Source organism: Aplidium turbinatum, chromosome 6, assembly GCF_918807975.1.
Source record: "Aplidium turbinatum chromosome 6, kaAplTurb1.1, whole genome shotgun sequence".
Classification (NCBI taxonomy): domain Eukaryota; kingdom Metazoa; phylum Chordata; class Ascidiacea; order Aplousobranchia; family Polyclinidae; genus Aplidium; species Aplidium turbinatum.
In genome coordinates, this window is record NC_137477.1 from 5,619,083 (window position 1) to 5,642,577 (window position 23,495).

The 23,495-nt window shown below is 37.2% G+C and overlaps 1 protein-coding gene across 1 annotated transcript; it reads left to right on the top strand.

The window, feature by feature from the left end:
- Window positions 1-10,833: 10,833 nt before the first annotated feature.
- On the top strand, window positions 10,834-20,290 carry LOC145771831 (nuclear receptor ROR-alpha A-like). Its single transcript, XM_082583563.1, has 10 exons — window positions 10,834-10,905; window positions 12,394-12,479; window positions 15,230-15,377; window positions 16,271-16,453; window positions 16,721-16,842; window positions 17,211-17,340; window positions 17,654-17,761; window positions 18,637-18,744; window positions 19,156-19,274; window positions 19,727-20,290. The coding sequence occupies exons 1-10, from the start codon at window positions 10,890-10,892 to the stop codon at window positions 20,288-20,290; spliced, it is 1,584 nt and encodes a 527-aa protein (XP_082439689.1). The 5' UTR covers window positions 10,834-10,889.
- The last annotated feature ends 3,205 nt before the right edge of the window (window positions 20,291-23,495 follow it).

Consider the following 23,495-nt stretch of genomic DNA (forward strand, 5'->3'; position numbering starts at 1 on the left):
CTTTACAATTTACAGCAGGTGAATTGATTGTTACGCTTTTAATTGTTCGTTTAGCCAACTACTTGCTGCCCTTTGAGGTCAATTTATGTGATTGTTTACCACAGCAGCGCACAAAGAAAAATGACCCTACTGGTGTATAAAATGGTTTTCAGTTCCACCGAGTTTCCAATCCCGTAGTTATAGATATCCCTGAGATAGGTTAGGGGTCCGGGTAGGAAAGATGAGAGTGGTTATTGGTAAATGATGTCCAGGACTCCAGGAGCTAAATGTCCCAGAACCGACCAACTGACAAGCAGTTTTTGGCTGGACAGTGAACAAAGGAAGTAAACCATGTTATTGTAAAATATGGGTTGCTTTTGTGCAGCCTACTGTTCTAATAAAGCAACGTTGCTTCGACATACCGGTGCTACTGAATAAAATCGAGATTAAAATAGCTTTAACTGAGATTATAATAACTTTAAAGTTGTATTACCACCTTTTTTAACCTAAATAACGTCAAAAATAACCTCACCTATGAAGGAAATTTTGAAAGATTTCCGACTGAGAAAAAAGGAATTTTTCAGGACAAAAAAGGAATTTGAAGAGGATTTATCAATTTTCAGATGTGGAAGCACTGGGTGGCTTTGCAAAGACTAGGCTTGTAGGTTACAGGCTTTTTACGCAGGCCGGTTTCCGAAATTGGCAGAGTGAAGTTTTCGTATTGTTGAAGTGTTAATTGTTGTGGGGGGAATTATTTTATCCATTAGGTGCTGCTGAATGGAGAGCAGTTCTTATATTCATTGCTCAAGCGCACACTCCGAGCATAGTTAATAAATATAATAAATGTATATTTATTAACTATGCTCCGAGAGTCGAACCAGTGCCGTTTGATTTTGAAGGTTGTTCGCTCATGAAGTCACGCGCTAACCAAGTAAGCTATCACGGTGGATGCGTCGGGAGTTCAGCAAATTGTTTTAAGCAGTAGCGTAGCCAGGAATGTTGAATGGGGAGGTTTTGACGACCCAGCGGCGGGGGTCTGGGGGCCTCCCCCAGAAAATTTTGAAAAATTACTTTGAATTTGGTGCATTCTGAGAGCATTTTCAACAAAAATGTGGGTATGAATATTCCTGTAAAATGGTGCTGTCCGGTGGCATAGCAAAAGGATAAGATCATGTTTTCTTCGGCATTTTTCGGCAATAAATCTAAAGCTGGGTTTAGACTACGTGCGTTTTACGTGCGGTTTTGTTGCGTTGCGATTTACGTGCGTGTTGTCTCAAACAACTCGCGTTTACACTACTTGCGGTTTTCATGCGTACAGTGTTACGTCATTTTGAAAATATAGGTTATTCCCCTACATTGATGTCAATCAGCTGATCTACTTGACATCACTTCAGTTCTGTCAATGCGATCATTGCAAATTGCAATACATGTTGAGTATTACTTCCTCTGCACGAATGACTTTCACAGAAAGAAACAAGCTCATAACACAAGTAATTGAACTCTAGACTACACTAGCTATTAGCACACAGTGATATCAAAGTAGAACACTTTTGAGGGTCATATATTGCGAATGGAAAAGCCAAAAAAAAAATACTTATCAATATGGAGTGCAGAGTGGCATCCAGATTTTTAAAGCAATGCCAGATACATTTAATTGCACCGAGTGGGTTCTTGTGTTAAAATAAACTTTGTTACATGTGGACCAACACCAAGAGTGTACCACTGGAATTTTTAGACAGGCTATGTTTTTAGAATAACCTTGGATTCTAAACTCATGTTTAGCAAACACTTCGAAAACTAAACTGTCTATTTCTGGGCTATATATTTTTTGATTAGATTGACCTTGCATTCCAACCATTTTAGCACTGACCTTGGTATCTTTGTTCAACAACCTTTGAGGATTGAATTCTTTGTTGACTTTTTAGTAGATTGGTTTCTTTATTTAAATGTTAAAACTATACCACAAGTCTACTGCTAAAAATTGCTTTCCTACTTTGCACTCAGCATAAAGAGCACTAAAAATCCCGGCAATGTAAACCACTGAGCAATGCAATTGTATATTTGTGTAAATATACACTATACAATAAAGGGTGTATGAGATCTCACAGATCACTGCCATTTGTGACGGACTAAATTTTCTAATATTATGACAGGCTATAGTTTAATATCTGTTTATTTTCTGCTTTCATAAAATATTAATAGGCTAAAACAAAAAAAACTGAATGCAATTCAACTTTACTTGTCACCAGCGAATCAAAACTTACATAGTATTCTTGCATGTTGGCAGTTTTCTGTATACTTGTTTATAGGCTATGCACAAATAATGACAAAAGTAGATATTACAAATTTGGTAGAAGCAAATAAAATAGCACTAACAGAATTAAAAAGGTTGCAAAGTCACAACAATGACAAATATGGACAAAGAATTCTTTGTAATAGCAATGTTGATAATAACAAACCACCATGATAGTTGACAATTTTTGGCTGTTTATCAACAAATCTATAGGCCAGCAAAGGCAGTTAGTTATTCATCACAACAAATAATTTTCAGTAAACAAATTCTCTTGTGTTAATCTGCCTAATGATGGCAATTACAATATTCTATATTGACATGTTTGTGTCACACATGTATGGAATAATGTCAGTTAATATTATACTTTTGTCAAATCAATTGTAATGCCTAAGAACACATATTATAACATGATATCATGTTATGTGTGTGTTCTTACCACCAAATTCCTTTAAGGGTGATTGTAATGAAATGCACAGCCAAAGTAATCATAAGAACAAATGACTTCAAAATAATTAATTTTAAAAGTGATTGTAATTAAACACATAGTCAAAGTAACCATAAAAACCCATAACTTCAAAACTGAAATACAAAAACAAAATGAAATAGGCTATAAGCAAATGTACACCTCAAGTCTACTCTACATGTATACTTTTGAAACATTGTATCATACTAGAGTAGGTGTAATGTATTAATTCTGATATAGTATCATATATGTCTATGACAGTACAATGATTATGCAGTTTAAATTCTTTATCATGGACTTTATATTGATGTAGAAAGGGATAGACTTCAAGTTTCAACAGCAGAAGAATCACCATGAGTGCAATAAGACCACAAACATATCTGCAAAACAAATGAAATTACAATCAACGAAGATACACATAAATGCAGTTTTTATGTTCATAGCAATATGTGACTGAGAGAAATAGCCTATAAACATCTGAGAAGGAATATTACTTTATTTTGTCTACAAAGAACAATGAACAAGCCAAAATAGTGTTCGCATTGTTTGGTAATAATGGCAATTGTATCAACTATCAGCTACACTTTGTTTTTATGCAGCATGCTCAAGATATGCATTTGAAATAAGATCATCATTGTATGAGGTTCTGGGGCCGAAGTATCATCCTACAACGAAACCAATATAAACTAGGTTGTATAATTAGGAACGGCATAGCAGTAATCTACAAACACATTGCTGACTCAACTAGTTGACAACTAATTTGGCCTATTTCAATGTATGAGGTGAAATGTGCCATGTAGGCCTACTACACTATAAGGGAAGTTTGGACCACATTAGCAAATTTTCAAAATTCTATTGAAAGCCAACACAGCACTATAGCCTACAAACCTTCAAAACACCAGTCACTCTTTGTGGCCATGATAAAAGATAAAATGTTTAAAACAAAGCTTCAATTTAAAATCAAGATTTGTGATACAAACTTCTATAGAAGTCGTTTTAATGAACGTGGTCAAATATAAAGTGTGTGTCTTGATACAAAATATACATTATTAGACCTTAAAGTGCACGAAACGTCACCAAAGCAAGGTAAACTTTTATGGGGGGCAAGCATCTCAGAACTTTTGTATTGTCTATGTTGTATTACAAATTTTCATTTGTTTTAAACTTTGGTGTCCCCCCAAATATTTTTATAGATCTGCCACTGGACATAACTAGCATGTTTGCGATGACTTTTAAATGTTAAATATGCCTTCAATTGAATTCATTTTTCTTTGTTGAAACGCAAATCAAGCGATATTGTGTCAAAAGCCTCTACAAGTACCGGCATGCGCAACTACCAGGAATAACCTATCAAGGATTTTTCAGTCAGAGGATAAAGATTCAACAACCAAACAGCAATAAAGCCAGCAAAAAGAAAAGGTGGCAAAACCATAATGGTTTAAGTGAAATAATCAGCACTTCCAAATATAGAATAGGTAGGCTATTTGGTATGATCATTAGCTTCATACTTTAAAATAACATTTAGGTAGTAGGAACTTGATAGTCAACTAGTCATTTTACTCACCTTCTGGTTATGGTAGGCTCTCATAATGACATAAGCATGGTGATCACTGGTTGATTTACTTCATAACTTTCATAACATAAGTTTCATAATCATAGCCTAGATTTTTTTATGTGTAACAATCTATCGAAAATAAAGTTCAAAACAGTGGCCTAAACCTTGAAGAATGTAAAAATAAATTAAGTTTGACGAAGAAAAACACTAGCCTACTGAGAGGCATCTATCTTGCTTAAATATACAATAAAACCCTTTCAAAAAGTCTAAACTTCAGCAAAATCTGCCCAACAAGTCACTTTTGATGTAAAAAGAAATTTTTCTATCAATACTTCACAAAAAACTAACCTACCTCGGTGTTTTTTCGCAAAACTACCTAGACTGACTTAGCAAATACGCGACCTAGGATTCGTTGCGACCAAGGATGCCAGCGACAAATTTCCAATAAACTTAGATTGTGTGCTAAAAAAAACCCAGATGAGGCAAAAAAAACCCAGGTCCAGAAAATATGTAGTAAAGCGGTTAAAAAAACCTGCGTGCGCTTTCAGCACCATTTTTAAATCATTACACAGAAGCCTCAGAAAGCTACAAATAGTAACACGTAGCCTATATAATATATATAATTATACAAAAAAAACAATGAAAACTATCAATACTACAAAAAAGTGCTCAATGCTAAGCAAAAAAGCAAAGCAGAGCAAATTAAATCAAATATAGTAATTAATAACTATATTTGATTTAATTATACAATATACGGTACATGCTTATGTTGGTATGGTAGTTAATATATATGTAATATAACTATATACAAAAACAAGAGCTTGGTAGGCCTATATGGGCTCACAGCAAAGATTTTGGTTCAAAATTACCTTTATGGTAAAGCGTCTAGCTAGCAAGGTTCAGTGCGTGTTTAACCAAAATTTCTAAAACTGACTAGACAAAACCAATAAGGTTAGTTTTGACTTTTGAACTAAACTTTTTGCTGTGTGAGTTGTAGACTGCGGCTGAGGAGAATCATCATGCCTGCTTACTGCTTGGTGTACAACTACGATAACTTGGTAGCCTACTTAGCAATAAACCCTGCTTAGCCTTTTTCATTTGAACATAATGTTGAAAAGAATAACTCAAATTCACAATAAGTAAATGTTCAGTAACACAAATAGTTGTACTACTCCAATTTTTAGTCATCCACATTTTCATAAAGTTGGATCATTTCTTTAGCATCCTGTAGGCTACCTCACTGACTGCAGTAGCTGATGCAAAAAAACATTACCAGTAGGCTACCTTATCATTTTTGTGTTGCAGTGTGGACCATTTATCGAAGATCCCAGTGCCTTAATACCGTGCAAGCTCTGTACAAAGTTAAAAACCAAAAAAACCTAGATTTACCTAAATTTGAAATAAAAAAACTTAAAACCCAGATGTGGTCAAAAAAACCCAGATCTAGGTGGAAAAACCAAGGTCTGGCATCCTTGGTTGCGACAGCTTCAGCTTCCACTCAGTTCGGATCGCTTGCGACGGCTTGCGATTGTCTGAGACCTAACGCACGAAATACGTACGCAATGTAAACGGTCCCAATCACTTGTGTGTGATGGATCGAGCGATGCGTATTGTCGGAGTGCTTACGCACGGAAAACGCACGTAGTCTAAACCCAGCTTTAGTCTCTATGTTTTGATAGGCACTTTTACGTATTGCACTGCCCGAAGAGGCAACCGCAACCATGCGTATCGTATATGACATTACTGGTGTTTTAGTCACAACTTTTCTCATAAACTCCATTGTTTGCAGTCACTACGATTCTTCTTGCACTCAGTTCAGTTGAAGAAGAAAAAATAGTATTGGCAGAGGGTGGGAATCGAACCCATGCAATCGAAATTATTACTCCTCTGCCCTAACCATTAGGCAACGTTGGTTGTGGCGATGCATGCAGTTAAATTTCTTTGTATCAACATCTTTCGATAAAGACGACCAGTTAATCACGTGTTGAGTCATGTCACGCATGATAGCGCTACCAACGTCAGCGATGTCGTATGTCACGCATGGTTGCGGTTACCTTTTCGGGCAGTGCAATACGTAAAAGTGTCTACCCTATGTTTTCTTGTTGCTAATTCCTGCTAGAAGTGTTTGGTATTGGCAAAACTTTCTCTTTTAATGCAGTTTTGTTTAAAATTAAGCAATTTTTTTTTTAGACTGGAAGCGTCATTATCAAGCATAAAGAGATTGAAAGCATCATTCTCAATATCGTGACGTCACACGCGTGCCAAAGGGGGGTTGTAACCCCCCAAACCACCCCCTTGGCTACGCCACTGGTTTTAAGCGTATTGCTTCGAAACTTATGAAATATTTGTTTCCTTGAGGAGACGCGATATAGGCTACGGTAGTCGGTGGCCTACTACAATTTCAGATAACCTACTAATTTTTTATGGGTCTGCGAACGCTTCGAGGGCACTAAAAGGGGTCTGCCAAAGCAAAAAAGTTGAAAACCACTTCAGCCTATTAATTTAAAGCCTTTTCAAGAAGTCTATGTGAAACTGCAAAAAGTAAAGTTCTATAAAAAAATTTTCAAATGAAATATTTTCTTCTTGATCTTGGTGTTTTGTCGTTCAAAAAGTCGGGCTCTTAACCTAAGGTAAAGTGAAATTCACTTCTTGTTTTCTCTATGTTAAGACCTTCTTCATTTTTCATTTCTCGCGGAGAAATAATGTCTACTGTCGAAATCTTTTCCAACCAAGGTAAAGTTTTCTTGGTTAAAAAAGAGGAAGCGCACAGCGTCCGTTGAAAAAGGTTACAAACAAATTAACAGTAGGCTTTTTTTTATTTCATTTATTGGCAGGTTGATGCTATTTTTAGAGTTTGTATTTTTTGTTTTGAAATATTTCATAAACTTTCAATTGCTGGTTTTTGCACCCAAAATTTTTATGAATTACTAATTTGAGTACGAAAAATATATTCTATTCAAACGCCTGAGAGGAAAATGACACAAACTAAAACTAGGAATTGGCAACTCTGAAAGTTTTGAACAATTGATGCAGCTGCAAGACATGGCTGCATTAGTGCATTCTGCAAGTGCTGAACTGGCGGTTTTATTTTTAGTTTTTTGTTGTGACACTTCATTGAACAAGTTCTTATAAAAGCAATGATGTGGTTGACACAAAATTTATTCTTAATCTATACTATACGAACAGGTAGAAATGCAACACCTGTTTAAACAAAAGACTTGCTGAAATATACGGTACCGTACTGGTACGTACTCCTTTGCTTTCACATTGTAAATCTAGCTAACCTGTAGAACCATAAAAGTTCAAACCTGATTTTTAATAGTTTATTGTTAAAAAAATCCACTTAAGATAGTCTAGTTCTTCACAGCAATATTTTCCCAAACCATGCTTTTAAAGCAACTTTTGTGCATACTAATGAGTTTGAAAAGTTTCCCCATACGTGGGCAGTGGGCACTATATTTTGAAGTATTACGTAGCAAAGTTAGGTTACTTAATTATCTGATTGTAGCCTTAATCATCACAGTAAGGTGCAGTTGTGGCTGCGTAGCCGAGTGGTGAGAACATCTGCACGACGTTCGAAAGGACGTGGGTTCAATACCGCTCCAGAGCACGCGGCTGTGTCTCGGCAAAGACACTTAATGGTAAGCCAAAATAAAGGAAGCAGCTGACTCAAAGACTATATGTCCCTTCGCTGCTTCCTGTTATCTGTTGTATTGCATCTGTGATTGCAGTGTACTGTATGTTATCGCAATGGGCGCAAATAAAAACACGATTATTATTATTGTGTCATGAAAGAATGATGTATGGTATTCTCTTGGGTGGTTGCTGTAGACCTAGCTGGGTTAACAATTAGCATCTTGGCTAGGCTACATAAAATGAAAAAAATATTTGGGGAATGATTACCTATATATTTATGGCGCTATAAATGTAGTCACTTTTCTTATATTTATGAAACTATTATGCATATACAATTATACATTGTTGTGTGAAATAGTTTTCTGAAGCTATTGCTCCATTATTAAACATTCGGAAGTAGCTACGGTAGATCTGGAACACTTTATATTTGGCTGGGCTATGCAAAATGTTTACATTGCTTTATATAATCATGTGCCTTATCGAACATTGGTGATAGTGTTTCACTTTGAATTAAAAAATTATCTGTTTAAGTCTGCTTTACAACAACAGCATATTTCCCAGTTTTTTACAGCAGTAAATTATGATTTGGATGTTTTTTGAACTAATTAATTAATGGACACTTAGACAGAATTTTTTTTTGGTTGAAATATAGCAGGCAACAAAACTATGCAATGAAGGCTTTGCGATTTTTTACTTTAAAATGTATATAGTTGAAATAAAAATATGTGCTGTTGCTTTGTAATACATTTGTAATTATCAGATACCTCTCAAGGTGACAGAATAGTGACTAAGATTAGTGGCATACCTTTTTAACATGACGCCCAGACAAACTTTAAATGTACGTCCTTTTTAACAATGTAAGTTAAATATTGCATACAGGTCTTTTATGAACAAGTCACGAAGAAAAAAAATGTGTTATTGCCGTTTTATTATTTTCAAAGGCAGTCATGTGAGATTGTTTTGTTGTGCAAGTTTTTTTTTGTGAATAGAGTGCTGTGTTGATGCAACCGGCGGTGACTGACCTATAGATACAGGTATTTTTGTCGGATAACTGTAGACAAAAAAAAACTACCCAAGTCCGGCAGATTGTTTCAAAAACTAATATAATACAGGCCTCTAAATTCGTTTTTGTTGATGGCGGACAAACGTGTCCGGTCTGAGCAGCTATAACGGCAGACAAATTAAGTCTCACGGCGGACACACTTGTTGTAGTGTTGATCGTCATGCTTAACCACTCTATCTTGATAATTTTTCACCATTTGAGAAAGATAGAGCGATGGTTTAGAAGGCTTCTTAAAATTTCAGCGAAGCCACTCTGAAAGGCTGTCATCAGACCAACAACGTGTGCTTGAAAAGTCAAAGCGCCGTGTAGCTGTTTAATACGCCGCACAACTTCCTCCGAATGAGGTCTTGTGGCTACTTGCGTCACAATGCTCTGGACACAAGTCGGAAAACTCCTACACTAACGCTAGTATTTTCTGCTGTGTAAAGTTTCACTAGGCGTTTTTCTTTAGGTTTCTTTTTGCGTGACTTGTGAGCGACAGTGAATTTTTCCTCGGCATTTTCTTTCTTACTGTATACCAAAACTTAACAAATTTTGTAACCAACCGTGCCTTATCAATATTACTCAGAGATCAAACCCAGATATTGTGACGTAAGACTTGAACTAAGTTGCACGTGACTAGTGTAAAAGTACCTGTACTGTACTCTCATCGATTCTTAGCGAAGAGTTCACCTTTGTTATGCTGATTCAATGTCATCAATCGTTGAAGCAACGTCACATTCTGTTCGAGTGAGTAGTGAGTACTCAGCCTTGAGCTGATAGCCCGGAAAAATACAGGTGAAAACAATGAAAAACACCTTTTTCACAATTACGTGCTTCTTTACTAAAACTCACAAATACTTTGCAAGGTAGTCATCCACTCACTTTGGGTCTCAACTTTAAAATGGAATACTGTAGTCGTTGTATACATGAGAGCAATACGAGTGATTGCGATCGTGCCACATTTCTTTCAAGTTCTTAATTTTGTTTTTAAGTTTGTTTCGATCTCCAGCACGTTTTAATATTTTTACGTTTTGTCGCTTCTACTTTTTTCTCTATTGTTTTTGCTGTGATGGTCAGAAATAAAAACAACTCAACTGTTATACAGCCAATTCTATACATTTTTTGTATCAAGATTTAGCCTATGTGGTTTTTCATTTTGGGTGAACCGTACTGCGGTTGATTTCAGTAAAAAAATGTTTAGCTGTCTGATCCCCTTTGACTGGTCTGCTCACATCGTAGAGCATTCAAAGGGCTGTGGTTTGTCCATACCTGCCTATAGTGCCTAAGATGTAACTCAGCTCAAAGCCCCGGAATTTGTAATCAAAGTTAAAATGGCGGCTTTCACAAAACTGACAAAAACTGAAACTTTTACATTTTGCTAAAGGTTTGGAACCCATTAGATAGAATAAGAAAGTATATTTTGAAAAAGTATGATATGTTTATCGTTTTTTATCAATCCGGAGTCGACCGTTTTTTTAACGACTTTGTCTTTGGACATGCCAAAATTCCACCGACTCCACAGTCGTCATCTTAACCACGAAACTGGGTAGTTTTTATATCCACATGTTTATACTATCTATCTTGCAACCACCAGCAAGAAACTTGTTTTACATTGATTTAATGCCTGCACATTGCACAATGCACATTTTCTGGATAAAGATTGGATGAAGTAAAAACAGTTTTAGTGATCTAACAAGGAATTTTTCTTTCCTTTCTTGCCTTCTGATTTTGATTTTTAATGAAATTGTTTGTGGAAGTGTGAGAAATTATTTAAACTATTGATAGGATGATACATGTTGATCACCGACATATTAGCTATACAACTGAGAGTTGCTTAGTAACAAGGCTTTATTTAATTTTTCAGACTTTACATAGGTGTGATATTTTGTCTATATGCATTGATGGTTGAAAGTGGAACATGGAAAAAGCTAAAAGTAATTTTATCTTTTATGTTTTTAAGTAATTAGTAATTGTCGTATTTTAAAGACTGCATACATTACAACTACAGTAAATTTTGCAAACATTTGTACCTAGAAAGCACGATCCATTTATCACGGAACGGCCCGTTTCGGTGAGTCCGATCCCTTAATGTGGAATTTTTTCATTTTTTTTTTAATTATCGGGTACCGTAGCCTAATTATCATTGCCGTTTTTGGGTTTGGGGTTAGGTTTAGGGGTTAGAGGTTAGGAACTCACCGAATCGGACTCACCGAATTTTAGTAGCAGACCCCATTTATCAAGTAGGCCTACCAGTAACTGCTGCTTCAAATCTGCCTTGATAGTTAGCTTGGGACATTGTGTTGCTGGTGATGACAGACTCTTAGGTAGGCCTGGAGCCTTTGACTAAAAGGTTTTAAAACAAAGCTGTAAAGGTACAGCTCTTTGTTTTGTTTATTTTAAATTATAGTTTCACTGTGCTTTAAGCCTTCAAAAAAGACTTGTAACATTTTACATTATTCCAGGTAATGCCAATGGCTTTTTTTGTTTAGTGATGACAAAACGAAACATCAAAATGAAAAAGTTAAAGCAACTTTGACAAGAGATAATTTTTATTAAGGCTTATTGTACCGTACAGTTTTGGACTTTACAATGGCAACAGCAGTGTGATGTGCACTCGATACTACAATATTCTAGTTAAAGACATGCTTTCCATATTCTTTGTGTAATGATTCATTTAGCAAACACTTGTGTTTAACAAAGGCCATTGTGCAAATATTGACAGCCACAATGAAGTGCAAACTCAAAACCATTCATACAAAAGTTTGTCAGTGCTGTGTTTACAGAAGAAAGCGGCACTACTTTCCTTGTGCTTTCAATAGCCCAATCTAGAAATGCAATGAGTGTTGTGCACTTTTGATTTACTGGTACATGTGTTTTGTGGTGATATTTGAAACAAGTATCTTCTCATAAAGAACATATTATATGTTGTTGTGTATGTATATCTGTTGCGTACGATATATCACAGTAACTTCATCAACTCTCTTTTCAGTCTGAAGCAAGGAATCTGATTACAGTGGCCTATATGTATGATTGCATATTTAGTAAACTAAACTATTCTCATCTTCGATTGATGTTAAAGTGGATGGTAGTTTTTGTTTCAATTTTAATACTAAAGCTGAAAGCTATTAGTTCAGGTAGTTTTCGCATTTGATTTCTGTGCTTTTTTATTCAAATTTATTGAATGTCTAATATATATATATTGTTTTTGTATATATGAATTACCGTATGTGCTTCTTTTTGTAATATCAGGGTACTAAGACAGAGCCTAAGTTTTGGTATTTTAAGACATTTTAACACTTTTTTTCAACTTTTAATTTGTAAGGTGTTGCCCTTATTTTTCTACCTCTGCGCTGTGTATCGGTATATATTGTCTATAGTATGCACCACAATCAAGATATTATTCACATGTTTTTGTGTTCCAGAGCTGATTTCGCTTATCCCCTGCAAAATATGTGGGGATAAATGCTCAGGAAAACACTATGGTGTGTGCAGCTGTGAAGGTTGCAAGGTAGGTGAAGTTTTTATGATTTACTTAGCACTCTGCTGGAAGAGTTGCTATTTTGACACTGTTACCTAACTGTGCTGAGACAGTATAAAAACGGCAACTTTTGCTGACATGGTACACAAAGTGCTCATTTGTAGAATGTCATGACATTACTGTTCGGTTGTGTACTGATGATTGAGTAGTAACAGTTTCATGACTTCTTAACGTATGCAGAATCCACAAGCTTCATAGTAAAGTCCGGTTCATGCACTTAACAATCGAGTGTATACAGCAATAAACAGGTGTTCTTATCCACCTTATTTTATATCACGCTGGAAGTCCTGATAGTTTAACTTGAGTTTCTAATGAGCATGCATGAGATAATCCTAGCTAACTCCTAACACCACGACTTAGTCATAGTGACATGATCAATAAACACACTGGGTAAGCAATTATCATGGTCCATAACTTTAATTTGAATGAGACTGTTAGCCAGGCATTTAATTCAATAACATGATAGTGTACGCTCTTCTAGTGTATTAGTTGGGCTTATTTTACAATAGGAAAACGTAACATGTTGTTGAAATAATGAATGACTGGCCACTCTTTCAAACCATTGACATAGCTCGCTTATGAAGTTGAAGTATTGCTACAAAAACTGTTCTCGGTTGATTAACAATGAAAATCATAAGAAATGGAGTAAAGGCAATCGCTGCGACGAAAGAATTGGCCACCCCCACGAGTGGGAACAATGCCGAATATTCTTGATGATGCTAAAAAAGACGGTTTTCTTATTCCATACTCACGTTGGAGGAGTCACAAATGTCAGAAATGCTTTTAAAAGCACAAACAAATGTTACCACAATATATCAAAATATTAAAAGCCTTCAAAGCTTTTTCTCAAATGTAGTTTCGGGAGAGAGTTTGCTTTCTTGTACCAAAGACAGGCAAGATACAACAATACAACAGGGTTGAGCATTATAACAATATATTTTACAAATAGTTTAACATAGTTTTTTGCATAGTTCAACAGTCAAACGTTTTCGGCTTAACTTAAGCCTTCGCCAAGAATCTAAACATATTTGTAAAAATGCAATAAATTTCAACTTGAAGGTTTTTTTTCTCAAATAGTTTTCCAAAACTTGTTATGCTTAGTGTTTCACTGGTGTAGCCACAGCTTTAGGTCGTGGTTGTTTATAAGCACTGTGGTTATTTTTATTTCTAAGCGAGAACAACAGCCTTCGGTTTTTAACATCATTGGCATAATTCTCTTTGAATGACGTGCATCTATAAGTTCTGGATCAATTATATCCTTGTAAGCTCATTGTCGATTGTTAGATACATAGGTTTTCACTCAACGCCAGATAAAGTTTGCATGGCGCAAACAAAGGCAGTTTAATAAGCGCTCATGCTACGGAACACGCTGTAAATTCAAGTAGCGTTGAAATTCAATAGCTTAAAAATAAGCGTATTGATTTTCGTTGCTTTGACCTAAGTTGACGTTCATGATGATCAAGTTTAAAAAAATCCAGCACGCTCGGTGTGCCGCTATTTGCATACCGTGCAAATCCTTTTGTAATCTGGCTTATCTTTTGCCCATGAATTGTCGGACGACAGATAGCGAATACGAAGCTTGAACTGCTTTTGTGTTGATTTTGCTGTCGCAATCTTAAACAATCTTCACTGTGTTTTGGCTTGTTTGCTTTACGTCGTCGTTCCAGTTTTGACTTGCTCGTTAGCTCATTGCATTACAAATTAATTCGATATGTTGGAGTAGATTTTTCTTCGATTTGGTGGGAGCAGTGAGCCCACACGAAAACACATAGTTATTCTAAATATAATTGTCTAAACGTGCACTTTGGTAGAGAACACGCTGTGTTTGTCGTTTTTTTTTCAGTTTTTACTTAGATCTCACTTTAATGCGAAGATCTCTGAGACAGCTTAGGTTACAGACATCTACCTTAACAATACTACCCAAAAAAATAATCACGTTTCAAAGCTTCACTAAATTTATTCATTTTTTCCCAGTCATTGGCATGCGTATACAACACCGTACATCGCATTGTGTAGCTGGACCATTTTAATCCCACATACCAGCACCATGACGCCGAAGAATGAAATCATGAAATTTTGTGCCTAGTAGTTAAGCCATTGCATTTAAATGTTTTTCTTGTACAGCAGTGGTTGCCGATCTGAGGTCTACGACGACCGAGGTGTTTGCGAATGTGTTGAATTTAAGGTCGTCGGACGACTCGGCATGCGACAACTCAGCAAGTGCCTCTACTTAGCAATTACATTTCAGCTGCTGCCAAGTCAGTGAATCAGATTTGCGTGCTCACGTCGGACTTGCTTGATCATCGCTTGCTAAACTGAATTTGCTGCCTTGTGATATGCCAAGTTATGGCTTACTCAGTTGTTACTTACTCAGTTTTATCATTTACTAACTTCAGCCACTTGCTGAAATGTTGCTAGCTCAGTTGTCACTTGCTTAGTTGTCGCTTGCTCAGTTCACAACTGCTGACTTGTAGGAGACTCGAATTTAGGATAAATGCTAACATTTAAATATAAGTAGTGATTTTACAAAGTTTTTATTCAGAATTACTGTAAGAAATGTAGAGGTTTGTAGACTTAACAATTATTCAAAAAAAAATTTCTGAATGCAAACGTTGGGGCCGCGTTTGTGAATTGACAAGATAAAAAGTCATTCGGAAAAAGTTTCCTATGATTTACGTTCCGATGTTGTTCTTTTATTACTATTATTAATCGCTTTTCAGAGCTTTTTCCGCCGAAGCCTACTGAAGAATGTCCAATACGAATGCCAGCATAAGAACTTTTGCCGCAACAAAATCACCAGAGCAACAAGAAACAAATGTCAGGCCTGTCGGTTTCAAAAATGCTTGGAAGCTGGCATGGGAAGAGAAGGTATGTGGCAATACATTACCAAGCACTGTCATGCCCATTACTAACACAACACGAATACGGTCGTCATTATCGTCATATAAAATCTTATCTTGCTATGCATTTTAAAAATCGAGGATATTTGCCCCAGACGTTGAATCAATGTAAAAGTCGATTGATATGCCAACTAGACTTTTACCGCTCTTGTGATAGTGACAAAGATGTTTTTTGTTTATACAACATTCAAATGAACATTTTGTTCATTGCAAAGAACAGAAGCTTTTTCAAACTATGATTTTAGAAACAGAAGAGAAACCAAGCATAAGACACCGTAGCTATCTTCCCTTTAACGTTTGTCTTCTGTATTCTGCTGCATTTTTCGTCGCATCTTGCGATGATTCATACCAGGCTTTCAAGCCAATGCATTTGGCATGGTCGAATGAACACAGACAAAGGATTGTATAACACATGTTGAATTCAAGTTGGTCCAAAGCTCTTGCGTTTAATATGACATAAATGCGCCACGTAGAATATTGATAAGTTTGTCATGTTGTTTCTTGTATCTTTGTGTTTGAATGGCAAAAGTATCTGGACATACTGTACGTTGCTGTCATCACCAAAGCTGACATTCGAAAGGAAACTATATATATATATACTCTTTTGATTCAATTATTATCTCCGTTTCGAAGCCTTATGTTGGCGGGTCTGTGTTTTTCCTCTTGCTTATACTGTTTGATTGCCCTTATCACTATTGTCTATGCTCTTCTTGGTTTTGACAAAGCTTTGGTAGAGAGTTCGCTTTGTTGAACGCTTTCACTTAAAGAGTTTGCCTGTTGAACTGTTTGTCTATAGCTCTTGGTTTTGTCCATTAATTTCGGAATGGCAAGAATTTGTAAGTCTTTTTTGCCAATCATTAGGTGTAAAACTTGGCCGAATGACGAAGGTAGCCCAAGAGAGCATGTCACGAGAGGTAGACGCAGTCCTGGGAGAGTGCAGTGGCGTCGAGATGCCATCCTCTCCTACGACGTCATTGGACCTGACCACTCCTGTTTCGCCTGCAAACAAGGTGTTCATTGAGGGGTTGTCGTATCTTAATGAAGGTAAGAGAAATTACATGATTGTCGTTTATCCAAAAGCGGTTGAGCCAAGCAATAGCATCCGCTGCAGATACGAAACTAAATTGGCAACCGTCATTGTCCGACTCTCTTCCCCGTTCCTTCAGTTGCAAGTTGTTGTAGCACAAGTATTTTCTCAAGATCATGCAGCTATCTACACCACTGGTGCGTGAATTGGCATGAAGTTTCCATTGGATTAATTTAGTTTCTTTCGTTTTATTGATGATCGATATTATACAATTCTTGTTACAGACGAGATAGAGCAAAACGTCATTTCTGCTCACATGAAGACATGCAACTACACTGCTGAAGAAATAAGTGCAATGATTGTCGACCATGACCCAAAGTATTCCAAATTAAACCACTCGGATTCTGTGAGTATCTATCGCATAATGCGTAACTAGTGTCAATGCATCTGGCCTACTTCCACATCGGGAAAATGCCATAAATAAGTGGACATGAGTACATGACCCAAAAAGAAACGCTAAAACTCCAGGAACTTGATCAGAAACTGCTTGAGAAAAATTGTTGTATGTCTTCAACTTCATCATTTTCTTATGAAGATTTTGGATTGTCTGTTTTTGATCAAACATTGATTCAAAAGTAAATTGCAAAAGTTGAATTAATGTAAAATCATGGGTGTTGCGATGCGGACAGGGTTCGGCTTCAAGGTGTCCACTTGGTTGATCGGCCTCGTCCGTAGCTGCGTGACCGCTTGTTAAACTTTGTTTGCACATTTCAGGATAAGGTGTCGCTGTTCAACTCGAGTACTAGGAAAATTGGAGTTGTCATCAAACATATCATTGAATTCGCCAAAGATATCCGCGCCTTTGCTGAGGCTAAAAGCCGCCAGATCATATTCTTAAAGAGCGGTAACTTTGCTTTATGTCCGATTATCTTTAACTTTAAAAGTTCTTTTACTGACACTTGTTTTATGAAAGCAGGATCGAAGTAATGTTAACTTCCAAGTAATTTTATTTAAATTTGCATCTACCCAGCAAGCAAGATTCGCCCTTTTCAAATTGATTTAGAGCAGACGTTGAAAGCTAATTTCTAAAAGAGCGGATTTTGCTTGCTAGCTAGTTTGCGTTTGAATGTTTTTGTTTCACGTCACTATCCATCGTTGTCTTGGCAACAACCGGATGCAATCAACCGCGACGATTGTTGATTTCTTATTTTCTGCAGCGACCCTGGAGATTCTAGTGGTCCGCCTGTCGCGTGTGCTTGACCTTCGCAACAACACAGTCCTGTTTGGAGATCGATTCCTTCCTATCAGCATATTCACAAAACTAGGTATGGAACTAAATAGAGAATGACTGTTATTTTCTGGACTTCATTGTGTGATCAGTTTAGAGCGCATACAAAAACATGTTTTTTTCCATAAAATGTAGCGTTTGAGAGTTGTACCACTAAAAGAAAATTGACAGATAAAACCAAGCAACAACACGGCATTTAACATAATACATAGTGAACAATGAACATAAACTATAAACTACGAACGTTTTCGGCCATACACACACATGTTAGCCCATTGTGGTTGCTTGTTTTTTCTGTCTATGGTTGAAGAAAGTCACTTCTTTACTAAAATTATATTAAAAGAAAATTGGTGTGAGAAGTAGAAATAGATTCTGACTTTACATTGAACTTGATACGAAATGCTTTTAACTTCATGCAATTGTTCTGGTCCCGGATACGCGTCCATGTGTTCACCAGTGTAGCATTCGATGCGTTTTAATCATGCTGGTGTATAGAAGAGGTATAGCTTTCGAAGAAAGTAGTTTTGGAACCATAAACAAACAATCCGCAATCAAAATGCCGATGCGTTATTTGTATAGGAGCGATCTGACTGGCGTCAACACAAGGCTGGCTACTCACTGTAGAACAGCGAGCATTGCGTTTCGCTAACATACCGGTGTAGCCTCCACGCTAGCCATCAAGACTTTTTCAAACAATATTTCTTAGCAGCAGCGGTCGACAGCTCTGTGGCATGAATTCAGTGGTGCGATACTGATGAGTCCAATCACATGGACGAGACACATGTCTATCGCTGTCAACTCTTGCTACACTGATCGACTGCTGAGAAACATATGTTGCTTGTCGATCATTTGTTTATGGTTCGGAAAAATTGCCCGTAGATTTTGTTCTTGAGTTATAAACATGATCCTCAGGCTGCAGATTCTTGCTGGAGAAAGTTTTCAAAGTGGCCTACTTCCTCGCCTCAGTACGACTCACGGAAGAGGAGCTTGCACTTCTCAGCTGCGTACTGCTTATCAATGGTACGTGCATAAATTTTCAGAACCTAATTTCGATGTCAAAGCTTCTTCGTCTTGTAGTTCATGTAACCTAACCTTTCTGCTTGTACCATGAGAGTTTTAATTAAATTATCAAGACAAACAATTAAATTTCATTGTCGGGTCAAAACTTCTGTGTGGCAGATTGGTATTCGATATTTCTTCATGTCAATTCGGTTTTAAGACTGGTATGACAAAAATCATAAAGTATCTTTTCAAATCTCTTTTCAAGATACGACTGCGTGCTCTGTATAGGCGTCGAACTGAAGCTTTTTCGAACTCCAGTCATACTTTGTAACCACTCTGCCAAAGCGCCGACTTGTTGATGTATTATTGCTAGAAAAGCTCTTGCAAATGCGATTAACTTTCCCTTTGAATAAAACAAACCTTTTGCAGATCACGGTTATCGTCAGCTAGAACCGCGTCTGACGGCGTTTCGTGAGTCCGTCTTGAAAGCACTGGAACGCCATTTAAACAACTCTCATCCCGAAAACTCAACGGTCCTGCTCGAAAATGTTAGTTCTAAGTTATTACATATCTTTTGAAGATTTATAAAAAATCTCCCCATATTTTCAGTGATGTCTGAAGGATTTTCTGCTGTAGTTAGTTACTTTCCAAATATCACTTTTCTTAACCCTCCCTGATTCTTCTATGACTGCAAATATGATGACTTTGCCGACAATTGTCTGTATATTGCAATATGACTGATTGGCAATCCCCTTTCCTGAAATGCTAAACGCATTATGCGATATTTGAACACCGCCTTTAGTTATTGCAACATGCTTTACTCTAAATACTGGTGAAAAGAAGTTGAAACCAACCACACTAAGCCGTGATTGATTAAAAACTGTATTAATAAAAGAAATTTCAACTCCTTAAATCTTGAAAACATATCTTCAAAACGGTAGCCTACTATTTCTTTCCCAAAATCACCTTGTGATAGCTCATCTATCCTATTTTATTTCAGATTTTCTGTCAAATTGAGTCCATCCGATGTCTTCATCAGAGACACGTGGAGTTTGTGGAAGCCGCCGAGAGACAATGGATTGGCGTGAAGGTGGACCCACTGTACAAAGAAACGCTTCTGGAAGACATTATTGAGGAACTGGATGCAGTTGACGAGATGACGCCATCACCAATCAGTCCAGTGATCCCGAACACCCGTGGAGGATTTGTTTCAATTTGCAACGAGAATGAAGTCTTCTGCCATCAAAACGAGAGCAGATTGAGTCCATCCAGCTTTACTTCAACATCCTCCAGCGGACCTATTTCCTCCCCATCATTTGATGACTCAAATAACCGCGTACACAGCTCCCGCATCTCTCGTCCAACTTCCCCGTGCCAAGATACAGCTCTCAACGACCAGTTATCCTCCTTTTCTATCGGATACCATGACCCGTATCTTCCCGACTTGGGTGATGTAGCTGATCTGTTACCAACTCCTCCCGTGGAGGTCCCGCCGACCAGTTTCTCGTACCTACAAGTGACCCCCCAAAGCCCAACAAGTCCCCTTGGATTTACTTACTTTTAAGGATTTCGTCTTTTGTACATATATGCTGCTTCTTCATTTTTGTAACGGTTTGTCGCCTTTTAAAGAGTATGTAAATAAGGATGGCATAGGATCGTATGGAAAAAGCACATTTTTTTTAACTGAACAACTTTACCAGTAAAGGTGTTTTTCTCGCCAGTCAGTTCAAGACAATAATACCGACTGTCATATCGCCGTTCTCTGCGATGTTTACTGACACTGAAGCCTTGTTGAACTGATTTGCTCGAAAAAATGCATCCGGTGAAAGCATTTTCACTTTCTACCTATGACCTTCAGTCGGGCGTCACATGGGAATGCTGTTGATTCCGCATGTCACTACCGTGGTTGCTTGCGCAGTAGATCACAAGCGGATAGGTCGGGAAGAAATCAAAATGCCACAATGAGCACTCACACTGCATTATGGAAAGGAATAACAAGATGTAATTGGTTGAACAGCACGCTTTAGAGGCAGCTCTGTAAAGCGACATATGGTGAGTGGAATAACCTGGGCTGCGTCGGTGATTTAAGGCATTTACCTACATGCGCAACTCAAATGATGAAGTTTTGAAGAAACCTTGGATACAAGGATACCTTTGGATACAAAGAAACCTTGGATACAAGGATAGCTTTGGATGGCTTTGGATACAAATACTAAGAAACCTTGGATACATGGATGCAAGGAAACCTTGGATACAAAGAAACCTTGAATACAAGGATACCTTTGGATACAAAGAAACCTTGGATACAAGGATACGTCATACAATAGGTCTACTTTAATGACAGGATTCTTCTGGCTAGATATTGTAACTGTGATCTAACACCTCTGTGGCAAAGGGAAGTGGTGACTGTTTGCCAAGCCTGCCTGATCAAATGTACATTTTGTTAGAATGTTATTGATCCAAGGTTCGGTTCCTTTATTTAAAGTACCGTACTCGTGTCTCAAACTATAGTTAGGTAAATTGTATTTTAATTAGGTGAATTTCAACTTCTGTTGCCTTCCAGCGTGCCTTTTGTGTGTTCAACTGCAGCAGGAGCGCTTAGCATCCATCTAACGCTACTAATCCTTCCACAGTCTACTGCCGTTGGCATACGCATGCTTGGAGGCTGCACCGCTGGTTATCAAAATGTGAATGCCTGATGTCCTTGTTTCTTTTCATGATTGCGTTTTACAATTTTTTTCATAGAATTGTCTTTCAATTGTGCAACCAGGTAATGTTCGTTAAGGGATGTCCGTAACTACCGATCGTTATGTTAAGATGTTTTACATCTTCACTGTACAAGACACTGCTGCTTTGCCTTGTCAAGAGTTGCTGAACTAAATCAGCAGAAACCTTACGTCTTAAGTTGCAGCAGACGCCGATAGCTCATTAATAAATAAGTATAAAGTGAATGTATTCTCACGCCTGTAAACATGCCTTCGAAATTATACAAAAAAAAACATTCATTTTATTATTTAATTTTGGCCACCAACATGTATCACTAGTGCCAATTTATGTGCAACAGAAAAGCACGACCATTCTGTTAGTGAACTTTGAAGTAAATGGCAGTGCGTGGAAACAGTTGGCACGTAAAATAGTTGATAGATAATTGTTCTACAGTATTGGCCTGATTTTTACTGTATACCTAAAATCTGAACATACGTTTCGTCCGTTGTTGAGTACCATTAGAAATTGCAAGTTCTGCGTAAACATTCGTTGTCAAATCCTTCTGCTCGCTGCTTCTTGCCTTAATGCGACGGTGCTTAATGGATAACACCATAGAGTTCCATTGTGTCCTTTAATGACGATCTTTTGTAGACCAAGATTTAGGAAACCACAAGCAATCAGCTACTAACCGGAACTTGCATTTAACAAGCGTTGGGAGATGTTACGTCAACGCAAAAATGCTTTTGCGCGCTTAGTTGTGTTGTTGTTTCAAAGCCAAAGCTTTTTCGTGTTTTTATAAAGGTCTATTTGATCAAACTTCTGTTTGACAACTCACTAGAACTGCGGCCTCATTGGCCGCTCCCAGTCAGCAAATCAGTCCGTTTTTACATTGTCTCAACGTCTGCAGACGTTAAATCAATGTAAAAACGGACTGATTTGCTGGCTGGCCTATTATGCTGCAAAGGTTTTAAACTCCTTGTATGTGACAATGCGTATATGAGCTTGCGAAGTCGTCTGCAGTTTGTGTGTGATTTCCGCTTCTGTCTTAACGCTAGATGCTGTGTTCCTAGTCCAATCCGTAGCTCTTACCCACGTGTTTAGTGGCATTACTGTTTTAAGCTGCTCAAGATTACGAAATCATCTACCACCTTTAGTTAGCCTGGAATCATTCCCTTTTTTACAACAAAATTATCGTTGAAACCCAGACACTTAGGTGTCGTGGGGTCTTAGGCATGAAAAAATAAAAAAAATAATCCATCAAATATACTTAGCAGCATTGGTCTCCATAAGGCCGGCAACAATATTATTGCAATTCCGTCCCACCCCCATTTTCAGGTACCGTTGTACATATCATACTTCAAGTTGTACATATCAAGAGCATGCGCAATATCAAGTAACTTTTTTGTTATATATCTTGTTCTTTTTTGTAACAATGCTTTTCAATGAAATTAACCCTACCACTGCTAATGTGGGACCTATCGCATCGCATTCGTTTGTTTATTCTGTGAGTAAAGTCTTTATGCTATGGATCTATTTGCATCTCCATTAACTTTTTCATAAAGTTTTTGAAGCTGCAAGTTTGCTCGTGTTATTTTTAACGTTAACTGACGTTGTATGGATGATGATTAGTGATCACTTTCCGTTATCACGATATTCCTACGTACTTGTTTGCAATTGCGTCGCTCATTTCATGTATATCTTGGAAGGTGTCGGTATCTTGGTTGGACACATCGGTGCTTTAAGTTGTTGCGTACGTATGATGTTATGGTGTAGAACACGAAGTTTGTAATTTGACGGATCACATCAAAACGTTGTTTTTTTGGCTGGAGAAAAGCTAGATACGAAGGAAAATGAATGTTTTGTCTCAGCGATATCTAATTATCTATAACTTGAGACTGGTAAGTCTGGAATTCATGGTTGGGTCAATAGGTAGTTTTAATGCCAATGTAAATTTAATGTTATTGTTGTCAATCTTACTTTGTATCCCCTTCAGCTATTACAATCCGCATTTAAATTTATTAATCCTGCTTTCGTAGTTCCTTTACGACTTATTTACCCATTTA